Source organism: Schistocerca nitens, chromosome 2 (assembly GCF_023898315.1).
Source record: "Schistocerca nitens isolate TAMUIC-IGC-003100 chromosome 2, iqSchNite1.1, whole genome shotgun sequence".
Lineage (NCBI taxonomy): Eukaryota > Metazoa > Arthropoda > Insecta > Orthoptera > Acrididae > Schistocerca > Schistocerca nitens.
The window spans coordinates 271,702,870-271,719,883 of NC_064615.1; the positions used below are offsets into that span (position 1 = coordinate 271,702,870).

Genomic DNA, 17,014 nt, shown 5'->3' on the forward strand with positions numbered 1-17,014 from the left:
TGACACAGTGGTTAGTTTATTTGACAGCTACACGACTATATCACGACGCTACTAATGTGTGACACAATTTACCTTGTTGCTTTTGCGGTGTATCTGTTTTATATCTGCACAGTTTTTCTGACTTCTTCTGGAAAGTAAAACATGTTTTAGTAGTAACTTTTGTGGTATAGCTACAATGAGACAGCCTTTTTCGTAGCACAACAATACGTTACAGTACAGTACTTTCTTCATCACAACAATAAGCGTAATAACTACGATATCTATACACAAAGCATTTCACTTTTGTGTATCATGAGGTAAGTACATTGACTTTAGCAGAACTTTGCTTACAGAGGACGATAACTACGACAGTTTCATAGAATTATCTTACAACATGACGCACAGTTTAGCGCTACAGGACACGTATTTGAGTGATTAATTTTATACTTAAAACATTTATTTTAAAGATTTTTTTTACAAAGAATGTTTTCCGTGATACATTTCATTCCATTGCTGTAATCTGTAACACCTGAGGGTATAATTACATTAATCCTCAGGGGGGTACACGCTTACTTTGTGTACCATGTGTGTGGCAACCACAAGGAACCCTAGCTAATATGGTATTTGCTTATACAACTTTACACATCGGTACCATATTTCTCCAACACAGTATTACACAGCTATCAGATCATTTAACTGAGAGAGACAAACATTTTTTTTTACTACATTAGTGACAGATGCTTACGTAATTACACAGTTGAATAACTTCACACTTATGAAATTGTATTTTGTTTGTACTTTGTAAACTGTTCATATTTTTTTGGAACCATTGTGATACTATGTGAGCTTTGAATGATGTGTTTGGTATGGAATCATGATTTTTAAAGTACGTTTGAGGCAGATGACACTTTTGACATGAGCAGAGAATTTTTTTTAGGTTTTGAAATTAGAAAGCTACGACGATTTTGAGAGTTGACTGAGGTGTTATGATGTTATTTTTACGGCGACGATGTGTATTATGTTGTTGAGGTATGTTTATTATCAATGAGATGATGCTATATGAGGAATCTGATTATGATACGTATGTTACGATGAAATATTGAAGTGTCGACGAATATGTATATGTATAATAAGGTAAGGAGTAATGAATAGTGGATAGGAACTCTGCTTTGTGGAAAAGGATGTTGGAAACCGAGAATCGTACTTTTAGAATTATGAAATGTGTGTAAATGCGTGAATGTATCACAATGCTGACGAATATTTTTTTTTGGACACTTATATTTATAGGATTTTGTTTCTACAGATTTGTAACACAAATGCTTGACCTATGAAATTTTTATATAAGACTGCCATTGTAGCGAAAACTGCTGTCGTAAATATTTCCGTACGAAAGTTAAGTGACCACCTGCACGTAATGCGTCGCGGGCACCCACCTGGGCGACAGCCGCCCGAAAAAAAAAAAAAAAAAAGGGCCATTAGCCTTCCAGCGGCACAGGTAGAAAAACAAAAAGGGAGGCCATTAACCTCGGTTCTGACATTCTTTTGTAGAAAGCATCGCAAAAACGACACCGTCGAACTTGAAAACATATGATTACACTGGATGCCTAATGAAATGACGAGAAATATTTTTATGTCTATACACCTGATTATGACTACTGTCTCTCTAGTTGAGAGATTTTTCCACTAACTTATGAAATGTCACATGACTATTGAATGATATTTTTATGCTTTGCCTTTCATAGTTGCTTATTTCATTTGATATCTAGTTTCCAGCTGTGTTGCAGCATAGGTTTTATAAAAAAAAAAAAAATTCATTTGCTAATGTGGACACTTTCTGTCAACAGATCTATTAAATAATTATTTTATGACCCACATTCTTCGAAAAAGGAGCTCTTGGAATGGAAAGACCAATAAGAAGGGACTAATAACAGGAACTGCATACATAATTTTCTTTTCAACTACTTGTTAATTTTTTTCGTAGAGTAAGTTTTTGTGATGCATCACTCTAGTGTTAAGATGTGACGTAAGTTTCAAACATGGCCATTTTTACTGTAATATTTTTTCTGCTTGAGCTATGTCATGTTTAGGTATAAGTTGCTGCTGTTTGCCAGGCATAGTGTTATTGAATTTGACTTTGTATTATTCTGTTAAGCCAGTTTTACTAATGATTTCTTGTTATTATTTGTTGCACATTGCCTTAGATTAGTTGTAATATTACAATTGCTTTGCTAATTTCTTAATGCTGCTTGCTTCGCAAATCTGCGTTTTTTTTCATTGCTGTTTATATTAATTGTTTTATGTGATGCTGCATTGCCTCGTCCCTTAGTTTAGCATCTGAGCTCAGTAGATTTAAGTTAGCGTAAGAGGGGTAGACTATATAAGAAACAGATTTGGCAAAAATGAGTATTGTGCACTAAGAACTAACTATTTTGAAAGAAATATGGTTGGAACACAGAAAAGAGGTACAGATAGGACTTTTTGGGAATAATGATGAACGAAGGGAGATCTCCAAGAACAAAAAAGGTTTTGTTCGCAAAATACTGCAGTACCAAAAGTTACACTGAAAACGAACCCTGTCCTTTCCTTTTGTGTTATCTCACTATGTGTTTGTGTACTCTTTTATATTTGTGTTTTTCCTGTCTTTATGTGTTTAGCTAATAAGATTTATGTTGTATAATTTTTCAAATACTATGTTATTTACTTTGTAAAGATGTTTAGACATTTATCTGTTCTGTTTTAATGCTCATGTGTGATGTTGATGTTCCAAAAGTTATTCTGATCTTTATGTATGTACTTATGTCATTATTTTTGTAACACTGATGTATATGTTTATTTCTATTCTTTTGTAAAGCCCCTATTACCGCAACTGTTATTTGTATTGTTATGTTCTTGAATGATGTGTTTTGTATCTTTGATATTGTGTTCTTATGATATAAAATTGTAATTGACACCAGGTCATCAAATTAAGCAACTTGTAAGTTACATTTCACTGCACACGTTTTTGTTGGTCATAGTATATGGACAATATGTGACAAGTAGGGACTGTTAGTGTTTGCACGTGTGTTAATAATTCAGCAAGGGACTGGATAACAGCATTGCTTGTTCTAAGGACAATTCCAACAACTTTGTGAGTGCACAAGTGGTGGTTATGGACTTGTTATATTATCCGCAAGACTCTTCAATGGTGATTGTGTACCTGCACAGTCACAACAGATGGCTGCTGGCCATCTCTACAAGGACTACAGTGGGTCTGCGCCTCTGGTGGCCCACCAGTACCATTATATCTCTACAAGGACTGCAGTGGGTCTGCACCTTTGATGACTCACCAATACCATTATTTCTACAAGGACTGCAGTGGGTCTGCACCTCTGGTGGCCCACCAATACCGTAATCTCTACCAGGACTACAGTGGGTCTGCTCTGTGATGACCTACCCACCAATACTCTTCAAAACTTCGACTGACTCCGCTGTGAGTTTGCTCTCTTGTGGCCCATTACCTGTCAGCATGTCGAGAGTCAGCACTGTCTTTCCGTTGGAAGGTCAACGATACTTCTTCAAGACTGCATGGAAATCCACTACTTCCGTGTGCATTTTCTTTTACTGCTCAGACTTTGAGAAAAGAAACGGCAGTTTTACGATGAACGATTAGGACTGTCTTTATGGACTGTGAGAAAATTTTAGCTTTTGACCAACATTGTATCTATAAGTGTGTGCATTTGATTTCTTTGTTATTGTAATTGTGAAAAAAAAAATTTAACAAATATGTATTGGCCAGTGCCCAACAAAATTTGTAAAATTTTTTGTGGGGAGCATGGGGGCTATGTAAGTAGGCTGTTTAGGTTTTTTTATTGATAACGCCACCTCAGTATGAAAATCACCGGCTGTGCCGTGTGCAGTCTGTGGCTGCTTTGCATTGTTGTAATACTCAACCATTGTAGTGTTAGGCAGCTGGCTGTGAACAGCGCGTAGCGCTGGGCAGTTGGAGGTGAGCCGCCAGCAGTGGTGGATGTGGGCAGAGAGATGGCGGAGTTTTGTAATTTGTCATGATATCAAGGTAAATACATTGTTTGTTCTCTATTAATATCTTTCATTTGCTAACTATCCCTATCAGTAGTTAGTGCCTTCCATAGTTTGAATCTTTTATTTAGCTGGCAGTAGTGGCGCTCGCTGTATTGCAGTAGCTTGAGCAGCGAAGATTTTTGGTGAGGTAAGTGATTTGTGAGACGTATAGGTTAATGTTAGACAGGGCCATTCTCTTGTAGAGAATTTTGAAAGTCAGATTGCGTTGCGCTAACAAAATATTGTGTGTTGAAAGTCAGATTGCGTTGCGCTAAAAAAATATTGTGTGTCAGGTTAAGGACAGTCGTGTAAAATTGTTAAAAGGGGACGTTTCAATGTCAAGTCAAACGTCAAAGCGATGCTAATAGGTTTCTTTGACTCTGAAGGATTTGTTCACCATGAATTCGTGCCACAGGGCCAAACAGTTAATCATTGGTACTATAGGGACGTGTTGCGACGCATTCGAGGAAATGTATGGAGGAAACGGCCTGAAATGTGGCGAGACAATTGATAATTCGTCCATCACGATAGCACACCCGCACATTCATCCCTGTTTGTGCGTGACAGTTGCATAAAAAAAGGAAATCACTGTGCTGCCTCACCCTCCGTACTCTCCAGACCAGGCACCTGCAGACTTTTTTATTTCCAGAGTTTAAAACGCCGTCGAAAGGTCGAAGATTTGCAATGATAGACGAGATAAAAGAAAATTCACAGACGGCGCTTCACACAGTCTAGAAAAAGGCGTACCGAAACTGCTCCCGGAAGTGGAAATTGCATTGGGAGCGGTGTATCAATTATGGAGCAGAGTATTTCGAAGGAGACAATGGAGAGTAAGTAAAAGATAAGCATAGAAAGATTTTGTGGACCAACTTTTATTGAACAAACTTCGTTCATTAATGTAGATAAAGCATTAACGTTTTCTTTTGTTAACGCTCAGTTTCGGGACAACATCGGTTGTGTTGACACCACTCTCCTGGTCCTCTGGTGAAGACCTCTTGTGACGTATTGTTTGTGCTTTGCAGGGCCCATACGCTTTGAAGGTGGTGGACTTTGGCGCCTGCGACGACGGAGGGGAGTACCCGGGGATGTTGGTGAACATTTCGCTGATCTTCGACGAGGCGGCGAACGAGACGGCCTACTCCGGGGACTTTGTCTACAACTACGACTACTTGGCGGACGACTGCTTGGTGAGCAGCTCGGCTCTCTGTCTTGTGTCGCTCAGCTCTCGACCACACGCGGTTTTCGATAGACGGGGCGATTCGGCTAAGCTCCGGGGCTGTTTATTAAATATCGATATATCGATATCAATACGGGAATATCGACAGCCGATATTTTTATTTTATATCATATTTTTTTCACAATTTTCCGGTAAATATTTGAAACTGTTCTTTTCGAATTATAGCAGAACGTAATTTTACTTTCTCTGTGTGAAAGAGTCTTACTGTTTTTTTGAGCTTTCATCACTGCCAGTCTTTCTCTTTCACTGTGTGAAGCATTATATGTGACACAAAAGAAGAACTCTAATTGCCTACTTCGGGGCGGCGGTGTGATTGAAATAACAGTATTTCCAATGTCAAAAATCAGCGCACCATTTTGCATTAAAAAAACAATTTTTCAGGCAACTAGTGTGCTATTTCTTCACGTCGGCATTCTTAAGAAAAAGACAGTTGCTGAAAATGATGAACAAAACTCTATATGACATGTGTGGTCGTTGCGGTGTCGGAGACGTGTGAGGGGAAATGCTGACGTAATCGATGCTCGGCGCTACCAGCAGAAACTGAAACGTTTAGCTTTACCACGCAGTTTTGACGCTACAGTTGCTAGGTCACTGGCGTTTGCAGAAATGAGACAACAGCCAAGTCGACATGAAGTGTTCCGGACAAATCCGATACGTGACTAAACCGAATGATGGACCCGTCAGACTCCTTTTATTGTGCCACTTACATGCAGTTACCAATATTAGCAAAGTCCTTAACGCCAAGCGTGAACGTGCATCATTCTTCTTTCAGTTCTTGCTATAAGGGGAACATTCAGCCTGCTACCTTGCTGATGTACAGAATATTTAATAATAAATCAACACTTAAATATACAGTTCTAAAACCGGCAGTATATTTACAACGTGCAGCCGGTATTTTTAGAGGCAGGTACGTCGATACTTCTTCCGCCGGTATATCGGTACTTTCTTCGAGATATTGGGAGCGGATAATGACGCTCTTTTAGGTATCAGTACATCGGATTCGCGATATTTTTAAAAATATCAACATTCCTACTACACTCTGCACCTCAGATGTTTGCGGAGCCGTTTACAGTGTCCTAATATCGTTTTCACCGGGTGAATTGCGTGGAAGTACTCACTAAGCGGCGTACAATGTATTTTGGTAGCTAATTAATTAAAGAGAAATCGGTCTCGAGTTCACCTTTTTTAAAATGGGAACAGTAGTAATTTCTCAGAGTTCTATCGTAGTTCTAAATAAGACGAATTCGGCAACATTGCTCTCTTCAATATCCCGATGCTATTTTTGGAGTATTTACAATATTTATCTGGTTCCTCTCGAAGTCGTTTGCTGTCTTAATGCGGAACTCGTGATTTCTTATCCAGGTAAGAGATACGTCACGGGGGTAGGAGGGAACGGAGTTTATTAAAAGACATCTTCAGTACACCATGAGCTGCACTAGAAGTGTTTTATTTGTCAAAACTGGTTTTCGTATTTGTAACACATCATCAGTGGCATTTGATACAGAGGAAGAAACAAGTGTATGTGCACCGATTTCTACAAAAGTATAACTGTACATCTATAGCAATAATGCAAGTCTACTTACATTATGGACTTTGTTGAATTGTGTGTTAGAAATTGTTAAACTGATTCTTACTGTCATTTAAGAGTAGGTTATTTTCTACAAGCCATGCACTTAAGTCATGAACTGCACTACTTGAAACTAAGCGAATGTTGCACACAACATCCTTTACTACCAAGCTAGTGTCATCGGCAAACAGAAAAATTGACTGTACCCCACTCAGACCATACAACACAGCCATTCTCAACACTGTGAATAATGTCCTTTTGCAATCTGTCGTTAAAGTAAGAGATGAACCTGTTGTGCGCTACTCCCTGTATCCTATAACAGTTCTACTTCTGGAGCAATATTTTGTGATCAATACAATCAAATGCCTTAGTTAAATCAAAAAAATATGCCTGTCGTTAAAGTAAGAGATGAACCTGTTGTGCGCAACTCCCTGTATCCTATAACAGTTCTACTTCTGGAGCAATATTTTGTGATCAATACAATCAAATGCCTTAGTTAAATAAAAAAATATGCCTAGCGTTCGAAACCTTTTGTTTAACCGATCCAATACCTCATAGAGAAAAGAGAATATAGCATTTTCAATTGTTAAACAACTTCTAAAGCCAAACTGTACATTTGATAGCAAGTTATGTGATATAAAGTGATAAATTATCCTTACACACACAGCATTTTCAATAACTTTAGCAAACACTGATGGCATAGAAATAGCTCTAAAATTATCTACATTATCCCTTTCTCCCTTTTTATAAAGCGGCTTTACTACTGAGTACTTTAATCGCTCAGGAAACTGACAATTCCTAGAGGAAAAATTACGATTATGGCTAAATACAGGGCTACCATTTGCAGCACAGTACTTTAATATTCTGCTAAGTACTGAATCATTACCATGAGAGTCCTTAGTCTTCAGTAATTTAATTACTGACTCAGTCTCCCTCATGTCTGTATCACAGAGGAGTATTTCAGACATCAACCTCAGAAAGGCATTTACAAAGGGAGTTATATGATTCCCTGTGGAAACTAAATTTTTATTTAATTCACCAGAAATGCACAGAAAATTATTCTTAAATACTGTAGATATATCTGATTTATTAGTAACAGAAATATTTTTACTATGAACTGACATTATATCATCGATCTTGTGCTGCTGACAAGACACTTCCTTCACAACTGACCATACAGTTTTAATTTTATCCTGTGAATTAACTATTCTATTTGCATAGCATATACTCTTTGCCTTCCCAATAACATTTTTAAGCTTGTTACAATACTGTTTGCAATGGGTGACTGTATCTTGATTGTGATTACATCTAACATTTTGATATAATTCCTGCTTCGTTGTAAATGATATGCTTATCCGTATAGTCAGCCACTCAGGCTGCCTTTTACTGCTAGTACCCGTTTAGAACGTTATAATGGAAAGTAATGCTCAAGGGCATGAGAAATGTGCTAAAGAAAGCATTATACTTGTCATCTGTGTTATTTTCACTATAAACATCCTGTCACTCTTGTTAGCTGATGAGGTTTAAAAAACTCTCTGTTGCTGTTGGATTAACTTTCCTACATAGTTTGTAATTATATGTGACATTTGATTGATTACGAAAGCCTTTTAGTGTTAAAATTTGTACATCATGGTCTGAAAGGCCATTCACCCTTTTACTAAGAGAATGCCCATCTAGCAATGAAGAATGAATAAAAGTATTGTCTATGGCTGTACTACTGTTCCCCTGCACCCTAGTTGAAAAAAAACACGGTCTGTATCAGATCATACGAATTTAGGAGATCTACCAACATCCTTTTTCTTGCATAATCATGTACAATTTTGAAGTCACCACATATAACAAATTTCTAGTACTTCCTACAAAGTGAATCATGAACCCTCTCTAGCTTAAGAAGAAATGCTCGTAAGTCAGATTTATTGGACCTATAAACAACAATAGTTTCACTAAATTCAAGTGGCCTTGTACAACACTTAATTAATTTTATTGCAATATTTCACTAGAAACCATAAGAAATGTCAGATGAAAACTAAAGCACGAAATTTACTAAACGACTTCAACGGACAGAAAACTCTAAAAAACACAGTGAGAGAACGTTTCCAAAAGTTCATTAAACCGTTATTTCGCTACAAATAGCACGGAACATCGCTGAAAACTATTAAATTTAATAACCGTATAACAGTGCATATACAACTTTGTCAGTAATTAGCTTTATAACCGCTACAGTTGCAACTGAACGCCACGTCATATTAGCACACTACTGAGGCGTAAGGCTCGGATGAACGACGTAAGCACACTCACTAATAACGGACCACTCGAGTTAATAACACAGAAAGAAGGATTGAGATTAATGTAAATCCACTAATAAGTCACTTTAAAAAAATTTTAAAATATATAACTGAAGACTAAAACTTCAGAAAATATTGACAAGCAACAGTCCACGGGTGGTAGTCCCATTTCAGTACCCCGCTCCCCCCTCCCCCAGGGACGTTTTACTAATCAAATGTTAGTGAAACGCTTTTCTACAATCCTGAAGGCGGAATGTAGAGAAATAGGGACAAGAATTACGATCCAGTACCCAGAGATGTACTATCAAATATAAGTGAAAATACGAAAAATAGTACAATGCAGATGGTGTGAAGCACCAAAATTCATCAATTATGTAAGAGAAATCAAGGGTAATATGTGTAACACTCGAAACATATGCATTTATGAAGGTATAGCATTAATAGTGTGGAACACTTTACAAACAATTTGAAATATAAAAATTTACAGTCGTATGAGGTATCAACCCGGTTGGAGTGGCCGTGCGGTTCTAGCCGCTACAGTCTGGAGCCGAGCGACCGCTACGGGGGCAGGTTCGAATCCTACCTCGGTCATGGATGTGTGTGATGTCTTTAGGTTAGTTAGGTTTAATTAGTTCTAAGTTCTAGGCGACTGATGACCTCAGAAGTTAAGTCGCATAGTGCTCAGAGCGATTTGAACCATTTTTTTGAGGTATCAATTACAGCAAAACATCCTAAAAGCATATATAAGACACTCCCAAGGTGTGAAAACTTAGCATTCCTGTCTAAGTAATACAAGATTTATTTTACACATTCATTTCAAAATTTGATTTTCCTGTGTAGGTTATTTCTTATGGTGGGATCTCCAACGTCTACACTGTCTTTCCAGTACCTGAAACCACACACCATATGTTTCCATTCTAATCAACGATGTCACATACAATAAATAAAAGTTCGTGTCACTAATGTACATTTATGTTTCCGATTTTGTATTTAACTCATTTTTCCCTACAGAATGTAGTTCTTGAAATGGGTCATTTCACCACAATACAAGACAAAACATGTAGCAGAAATAATATACATGTAACAGTATCAAGATCTTGACTTAGATTAGCATAATCACCCTATAGTACATCATTTAATATCCTAACACTGGATAGTTTTCCTCCTACTGTATATATAGAATTTCAAAGGCAACAGACAATTCTAGTATGAAAGCAAACAGGTAGACCAGCATCATCGACCTCACAGGGGTCCAAACAGGAAATTCCTATGAGACAAAAAGCTTGCTTTACCCTAAAACTACCTAACATCTCATGTGTGACTCTAGGCCAACAATATTTGGAAGTGTAAGATCAAAAATCATATGTAATGACAGTATAAAGTGTTTGGATCAGAATTATCATCTTTGTGTTATATGAGTACAGTCTCAACGTATGTATAGCCATCTTTAATCTGCATCACGTGATACAAAGCATCACAGCTCCTTGAAGTTTCTTGCAAAATACATATTTTTAGAAGAAAAGCAGTAAACTTAACTTTGAATTCCAAATTTTTCATGTAGTACTTCGAATACAGTAAGTTCATATATATTATGGTACAAAAGTGTGAGTTACTTAATCTAATCTTGGCCAAGTGTGTCATTCAATTAGCATGCAATTAATCAGTAGTTACGTAGTTGAGCAAGAAGAAAATCATCACAGTTGGTATTCACAAATAAATGGAACAAAGTATTAGCACTTAGCCTAAATGGGTCAAGAAAAATCACATAAATATATACAACTGAAAGGAAATCAAGTTGTCGATTTGCTTACCAGACCATTCCTGAAATATCAGGTTGAATCCAACATATGACACAGATACTCAGCAGGGCTTCAGCGATAGAAACATATGCATATGGAAAAGAGGTAAACGGGTTGGGTGATCGTCACATGGATAATATTGTATAAAAGATAGAAGAAAACTTATGGCATGTTAGGAATGAAGGAAAACAGAAGACAGGGTCCCTTTATATTTCCCTGAATACCACCCTCCACGTCAATGGAGGTGATACCCAGATGTAGGGGTTGCCATATAGCAACAAACAATAGCATAAAAAATTGCATAATAGGCTGTATAACATAATATAGATGGAAGTGAGCATTTGGTGCCATTGGCCGGGAGGCCCCTTGCGGCGCAGGTCCGGCCGCCTTGGTGCAGGTCTTATTACATTTGACGCCACATTGGGCGACCTACGCGCCAGATGGGGATGAAATGATGATGAAGACAACACAACACCCAGTCCCTGATCGGAGAAAATCTCCGACCCAGCCGGGAATCGAACCTGGGCCTGTAGGACGGCAATCCACCATGCTGACCATTCAGCTATTGGGGCGGACACGTAGTATAGATGAGGTAATGTACATGAAAATTAAACAAACTAGTCCTAACATGCAACTGAAAATTGAAAAGAAACTTAAACAGCCTTGTGTTTACTCAAGAAGAAAACCATGATCCAGTTTCAGATACTTTCACAATCATAATTCATAGCACAGGATACAAATCCGAAAGTCAAAATCACAAAACAAGATACCAGATCCAGGAGTCAAGTAGGACAAAAGCACATACATAAGTATACAGAACAATCGTTCCAGATGTCATCATCAGTTAATTTGAAGAATGTCACATCAAACATCAACTCAAAATCCCATCTCGCTAAATCACATTTCTGCTGCATGGAACAGGATTGTTGAACAAACACCCAAGGTCATCAGCCATACACAACATGTTCGAAATTTCAAGAACTTCCCACACTGAGGCCAGAAACAAGGAGAATTTAAGCAGGACAAGAGTATCATTAATTACAAGTAAATAGCGAAGAGCCAAGTATATATAAGTGTACAATCCAGTAGCGTTAAACATCATGTGTAATTGAGTAAGTTTGTGGAGTCATGAGTAAATATTAATAAAGAATGCCAGTAAAGAATACAATGCATTGCAATTAGGTATATTATCTGTCGTCAAACTAGGACAAAACAGAAATCTGAAAGGACAAGTCAGAGATTAATTAGGCAAATTTTCTGTTGTCATGCTAGGACACTGCAGAAGGCAATTAAGTAAATTGTCTGTTGTCACAGTAGGACAAAGCAGAAAGTTGAGAAGCATAAATGTCAAGTCAGAGAACACACTACCAAACACACAGCAGAGTGATGGAGTCAATCATAGAAACAAAACCATTAAGTTCATATCTTCAACATAAGACTTCAATAGAATGACAGAATCCCATTAAATACTTCATAGAGTCAGACCACAAAGCACAGCTGCATCAAAATCTACAGAATAATAAATATGGTGCATCACCTACTTCTCAAAGCATCATCCAATAAATGTAAAGTGTAAGACATTCAATACAAAAGTGTATCATATGTGTAATGACTGTCAATATGCATCACAATAGTCATTCAAAAGTATCATAATCATTTATGTGAAAAGCTTGAAGGCATCTTCGTGAAAAAGCATAATAAGCATGTGTCAATCATAAGCATTATCAAAGCATAAGCATCATAAGTATCTCTCAGGAGCATTATATTCATGTATATGGGTATATTCCCAACGACTGTGTAACAGGTGTAAAGTAATCTTAACTATCCAGTCCTCCATAGCTCTACTGACAGTCTATAGTATCAAGCATCATAACGAAATATTTGTGAATTTCGTGTAAAAGGAGTGTGCTATTGGTGTGTAAAACTGTAGAAGCAAATACCACATTTGCTGAGGACTTTGCGTTTCCCACACACATGATGTGCAAATAAATAAGCAATCAACTCAAATATCACTTCACTGTTCTTCAATTAACAAATTTCAATCTTTCAATGCCTATATCTCTCAAATTAGAAAGAAAAATGTGTAGATTTGTGTGTGAAGAATGTGGTATGATGTGTAAAACTGTAGAAGTAAGTACCATATTACCTAGGGACCTTGCATTTGCCACACATACGATGCACAAAGAGTGTATATCCCCCTGAGGGTGCAAGTTATGTAAGGTTTCAACTGAACAATATTTCTCAAACCAAATACTTTCCTTGATTTTGGGTAAATAAGAAGATAAGCATTACGATGTGGTATCTCAGGAAGTTCAATAGATCAAATGCATATGTCATAAAATTTCTCAATCTCATCAGAAGCTAACTGGCCATCAGTTGACCATTCCCATATTGTGTTTTGCTTTAAAAGATGATGTAAACTACGTGCATTTAAAGCTCGAGTCCTAATGCATTTGCGAGAGAAATTGCATAGACCAATTCCTTCTTATTTCTAGGTTTAGGAAATTTAGCAGTAGCCTTAATTTTGTCTGGATCATATCATATCCCTTCTTCACAAATTGTATGTCCTAAAAAGTATAAAGTTCTTACACCAAATTCACACTTAGCTAACTTAAGTGTGATGCCTCCCTGCCTGAACTTATTAGCTACCTCTTCGATTGTGTTGACATGCTCGTTCCAGGTATTGCTCGTTACGTGTATGTCACCAACACAAATCACCAGTTTAGAACGCATTTCACTACCCAACACAAGATTAACAAATTACTTTGAATCAAATATTACTAACAGCATTTCGGTTTGCTCTCAAGTAGAGCTATTATTTTAGATGATCAAAATGAATAAACATCGTAGCTTTTCAGGAATAAGGGAGCGGTAAATTTTCAAGAAGATGTGGTGCAACATGACCACACAGTTCATTTCACGAAATTTCAAAGCTGGATTATTAACAAACGGCTTATTCCCCTTAGTGGCTAATATAGACTGGGTAGTATATTAACGTGAAATTTAATCTGAGATAGTAAACTCATTTGTACTAATTTTTTAAATGGGACTAGTTATGGACATAACAGTATAAAGTCCAGAAAGTTAAAAATTCGAGCTAAAATGACCTCCTCAGAAGATGTTGACATGAGGAAGGAATTTCAGATAGGGACGGGAGATAGTTGCATTTCGGAAAGAGTACATGGGAAAATAGAATATTAGCTTGGATACAGAAGATCGGTAGAGCCATCGAGGATGGTAAGGAAGATGAAAATAGCTAGCAATCCCGCACCCACAATATAACCTGTATCAACTGGACAGTGTAAAAAACACTTTTCAGAATTTGCGTAAGAAAAAATGAGTAAGAAGTCTTCAACAAATGTAGTACATAAGGTAATACAGAACCTATACAAGAGGAAGAGTAAAAGAGATACAGAAAAAGGCAAGAAATGGAAAGACAAGAGGCCTGGGAGAAATTGTGATGGAATTGTGGAAATATCCCCCCCCCCCCCAAATATAAATTGTTCAGTCACGTTGTGGAAGGAGAGGAAATACCAAGAGAGTGTAACTTCTGAAATTTTTCCGGCGTATTTCTTCTTCTAATGATTTTCAGGTGTGCAGCCGGGTCCCATCCACATTCTATTGCATTTCGGCCATCTTCAGGTGAGCAGACAACTACTGAAAAGCCCAGGTGCATTCACGATATTTATCTAGCGCTAGGTCAATGTGTTGGCGTCTTTCGGGGCTTGCGTCGGGTGATGACACGCGCGGGACTGCCGATTTGTGTGTGCTGCCCTCGGTGCTGGAAGTGAGAGATGATCTAATCATTGAGTATCGAATGACCCCGTAGATTCTGCTGTGACAGGCTAATTTTAATTATAGTATTCCAATTTTTATCCATCTGAAAGCCATTGTCACGATTTTTAAGATTATCGGCAAGACATATTTCCATCGAGTCTTTGATTACTGAATCTCAAAATCCAAAAGCTGGAGTTAAAATTTTAGTTCTGTTGTACTTCATCGAGTGTCACATGGAAATACAATGTTCTGCTACTGCTGAAGACGTGTGTATCTTTCGTGTTCTGTACAACGCTCCTGGACAGTTCATGTTGTCTGGCCTATATACACTGAAGCGACAAAGAAACTGATATAGACATGCGTATCCAAATACAGAGATGTGTAACACCTATATAAGACATCAAGCGTCTGGCGCAGTTGTTAGATCGGTTACTGCTGTTACAAAGGCAGGTTATCGAGATGTAAGTGAGGTTGAACGTGGTGCTACATTCGGCGTACGTGCGACCGGACACAGCATCTCTGAGGTAGCGATGAAGTGGGAATTTGCCCGTACGACCACTTCACGAGTGTACCTTGAATCTCAGGAATCCGGCAAAACATCAAATCTCCGACATCGCTGCGGCCGGAAAAAGATCCTGCAAGAGCGGGACCAACGACGACTGAAGAGAATCGTTCAATGTGACGGCAGTGAAATCCTTCCAAAAATTGCAACAGATTTCAATGCTCGGCCATGAACAAGTGTCAGCGTGCGAAACATTCATTGAAACATTATCGATATGGGCTTTCGGATACGAAGGCCCACTCGTGTACCCTTGATGACCGCACAACACAAAGCATTAAGCCTCGCCTGGGACCATCAACACCGACATTGGACTGTTGATGACAGGAAAGATGTTGCCTGGTCGGACGAGCCTCGTTTCAAATTCTATCGAACGGATGAACGTGTACGGGTATGAAGACAACCTCATGAATCCATGGACCCTGCATGTGGGCAGGGGACTCTTGAAGCTGGTGGAGGCTCTGTAATGATGACGGGCGTGTGCAGTTGGTGTGATATGGGACCCCTGATACGCCTAGATATGACTCTGACAGGTGATACGTACGTAAGCATCCTATCTGGTCACCTGCATCCATTCGACGGACGTGGGCAATTCCAGCAAGATAATGCGACACACCACACGTTCAAAATTGCTACAGAATGGCTACAGGAACACTCTTTTGAGTATAAACGCTTGCACTTGCCACCAAACTCCCCAGACATGCATTTGACAATTCAGAGGCTTCCTTCACCAGGATACAGATTAGCTGGCTGTTCTTCAAGGAGTTCCTTGCGGGGTGGGTGAGTGGCCACGTACGTAAAGAACAGTATTCCATTTGAGTCCATAAACGTATCACGGTACTGAACTGAACAGATATTTGAATGTTGTACAAGGCCACTTGAATTTAGTGAAACTATTGTTGTTTATAGGTCCAATAAATCTGACTTACGAGCATTTATTCTTAAGCTAGAGAGGGTTCATGATTCACTTTGCAGGAAGTACTAGAAATTAGTTATATGTGGTGACTTCAAAATTGTATAAGATTATGCAAGAAAAAGGATGTTGGTAGATCTCCTAAATTCGTATGATCTGATACAGACTGTGTTTTTTTTTCAACTAGGGTGCAGGGGAACAGTAGTACAGCCATAGACAATACTATTATTCATTCTTCATTGCTAGATGGGCATTCTCTTAGTAAAAGGGCGAATGGCCTTTCAGACCATGATGTACAAATTTTAACACTAAAAGGCTTTCGTAATCAAACAAATGTCACATATAATTACAAACTATGTAGGAAAGCCAATCCAACAGAAACAGAGAGTTCTTTAAACCTTGCAGGGAACAAGAGTGGCAGGCTGTTCATAGTGCCGATAACATAGATGACAAATACAATGCTTTCCTTAATACATTTCTCGTGCTCTTTGAGAGTTGCTTTCCATTAGAACGTTCTAAATGGGGTACTAGCACTAATAGGCAGCCCAGGTGGCTGAGTAGTCGGATAAGGATATCATGTAGAACAAAGTGGGAATTATATCAAAATGTTAGAAGTAGTCACAATCAAGCTACAGTAACCCATTACAAACAGTATTGTAAGATGCTTAAAAATGTGATTAGGAAGGCAAAGAGTATGTGGTATGCAAGTAGAATAGCTAATTCACAGGATAAAATTAAAACCATATGGTCAGTTGTGAAGGAAGTGTCTGGTCAGCAGCACAAGATCGACGATGTAAAGTCAGTTCGTAGTAAAAATATTTCTGTTACTGATAAAACGG

General features: G+C 38.1%; 1 protein-coding gene across 1 annotated transcript in view; it reads left to right on the forward strand.

Annotated features, from left to right (window-relative positions):
* LOC126234353 (uncharacterized) overlaps positions 1-17,014 on the forward strand; it is a 135,259-nt gene that overhangs the window by 19,552 nt on the left and 98,693 nt on the right. The window contains exon 2 of the mRNA XM_049943041.1: positions 5,061-5,225. Coding sequence (XP_049798998.1) covers positions 5,061-5,225 — 165 coding nt within the window. The remainder of the gene's footprint in view (positions 1-5,060; positions 5,226-17,014) is intronic.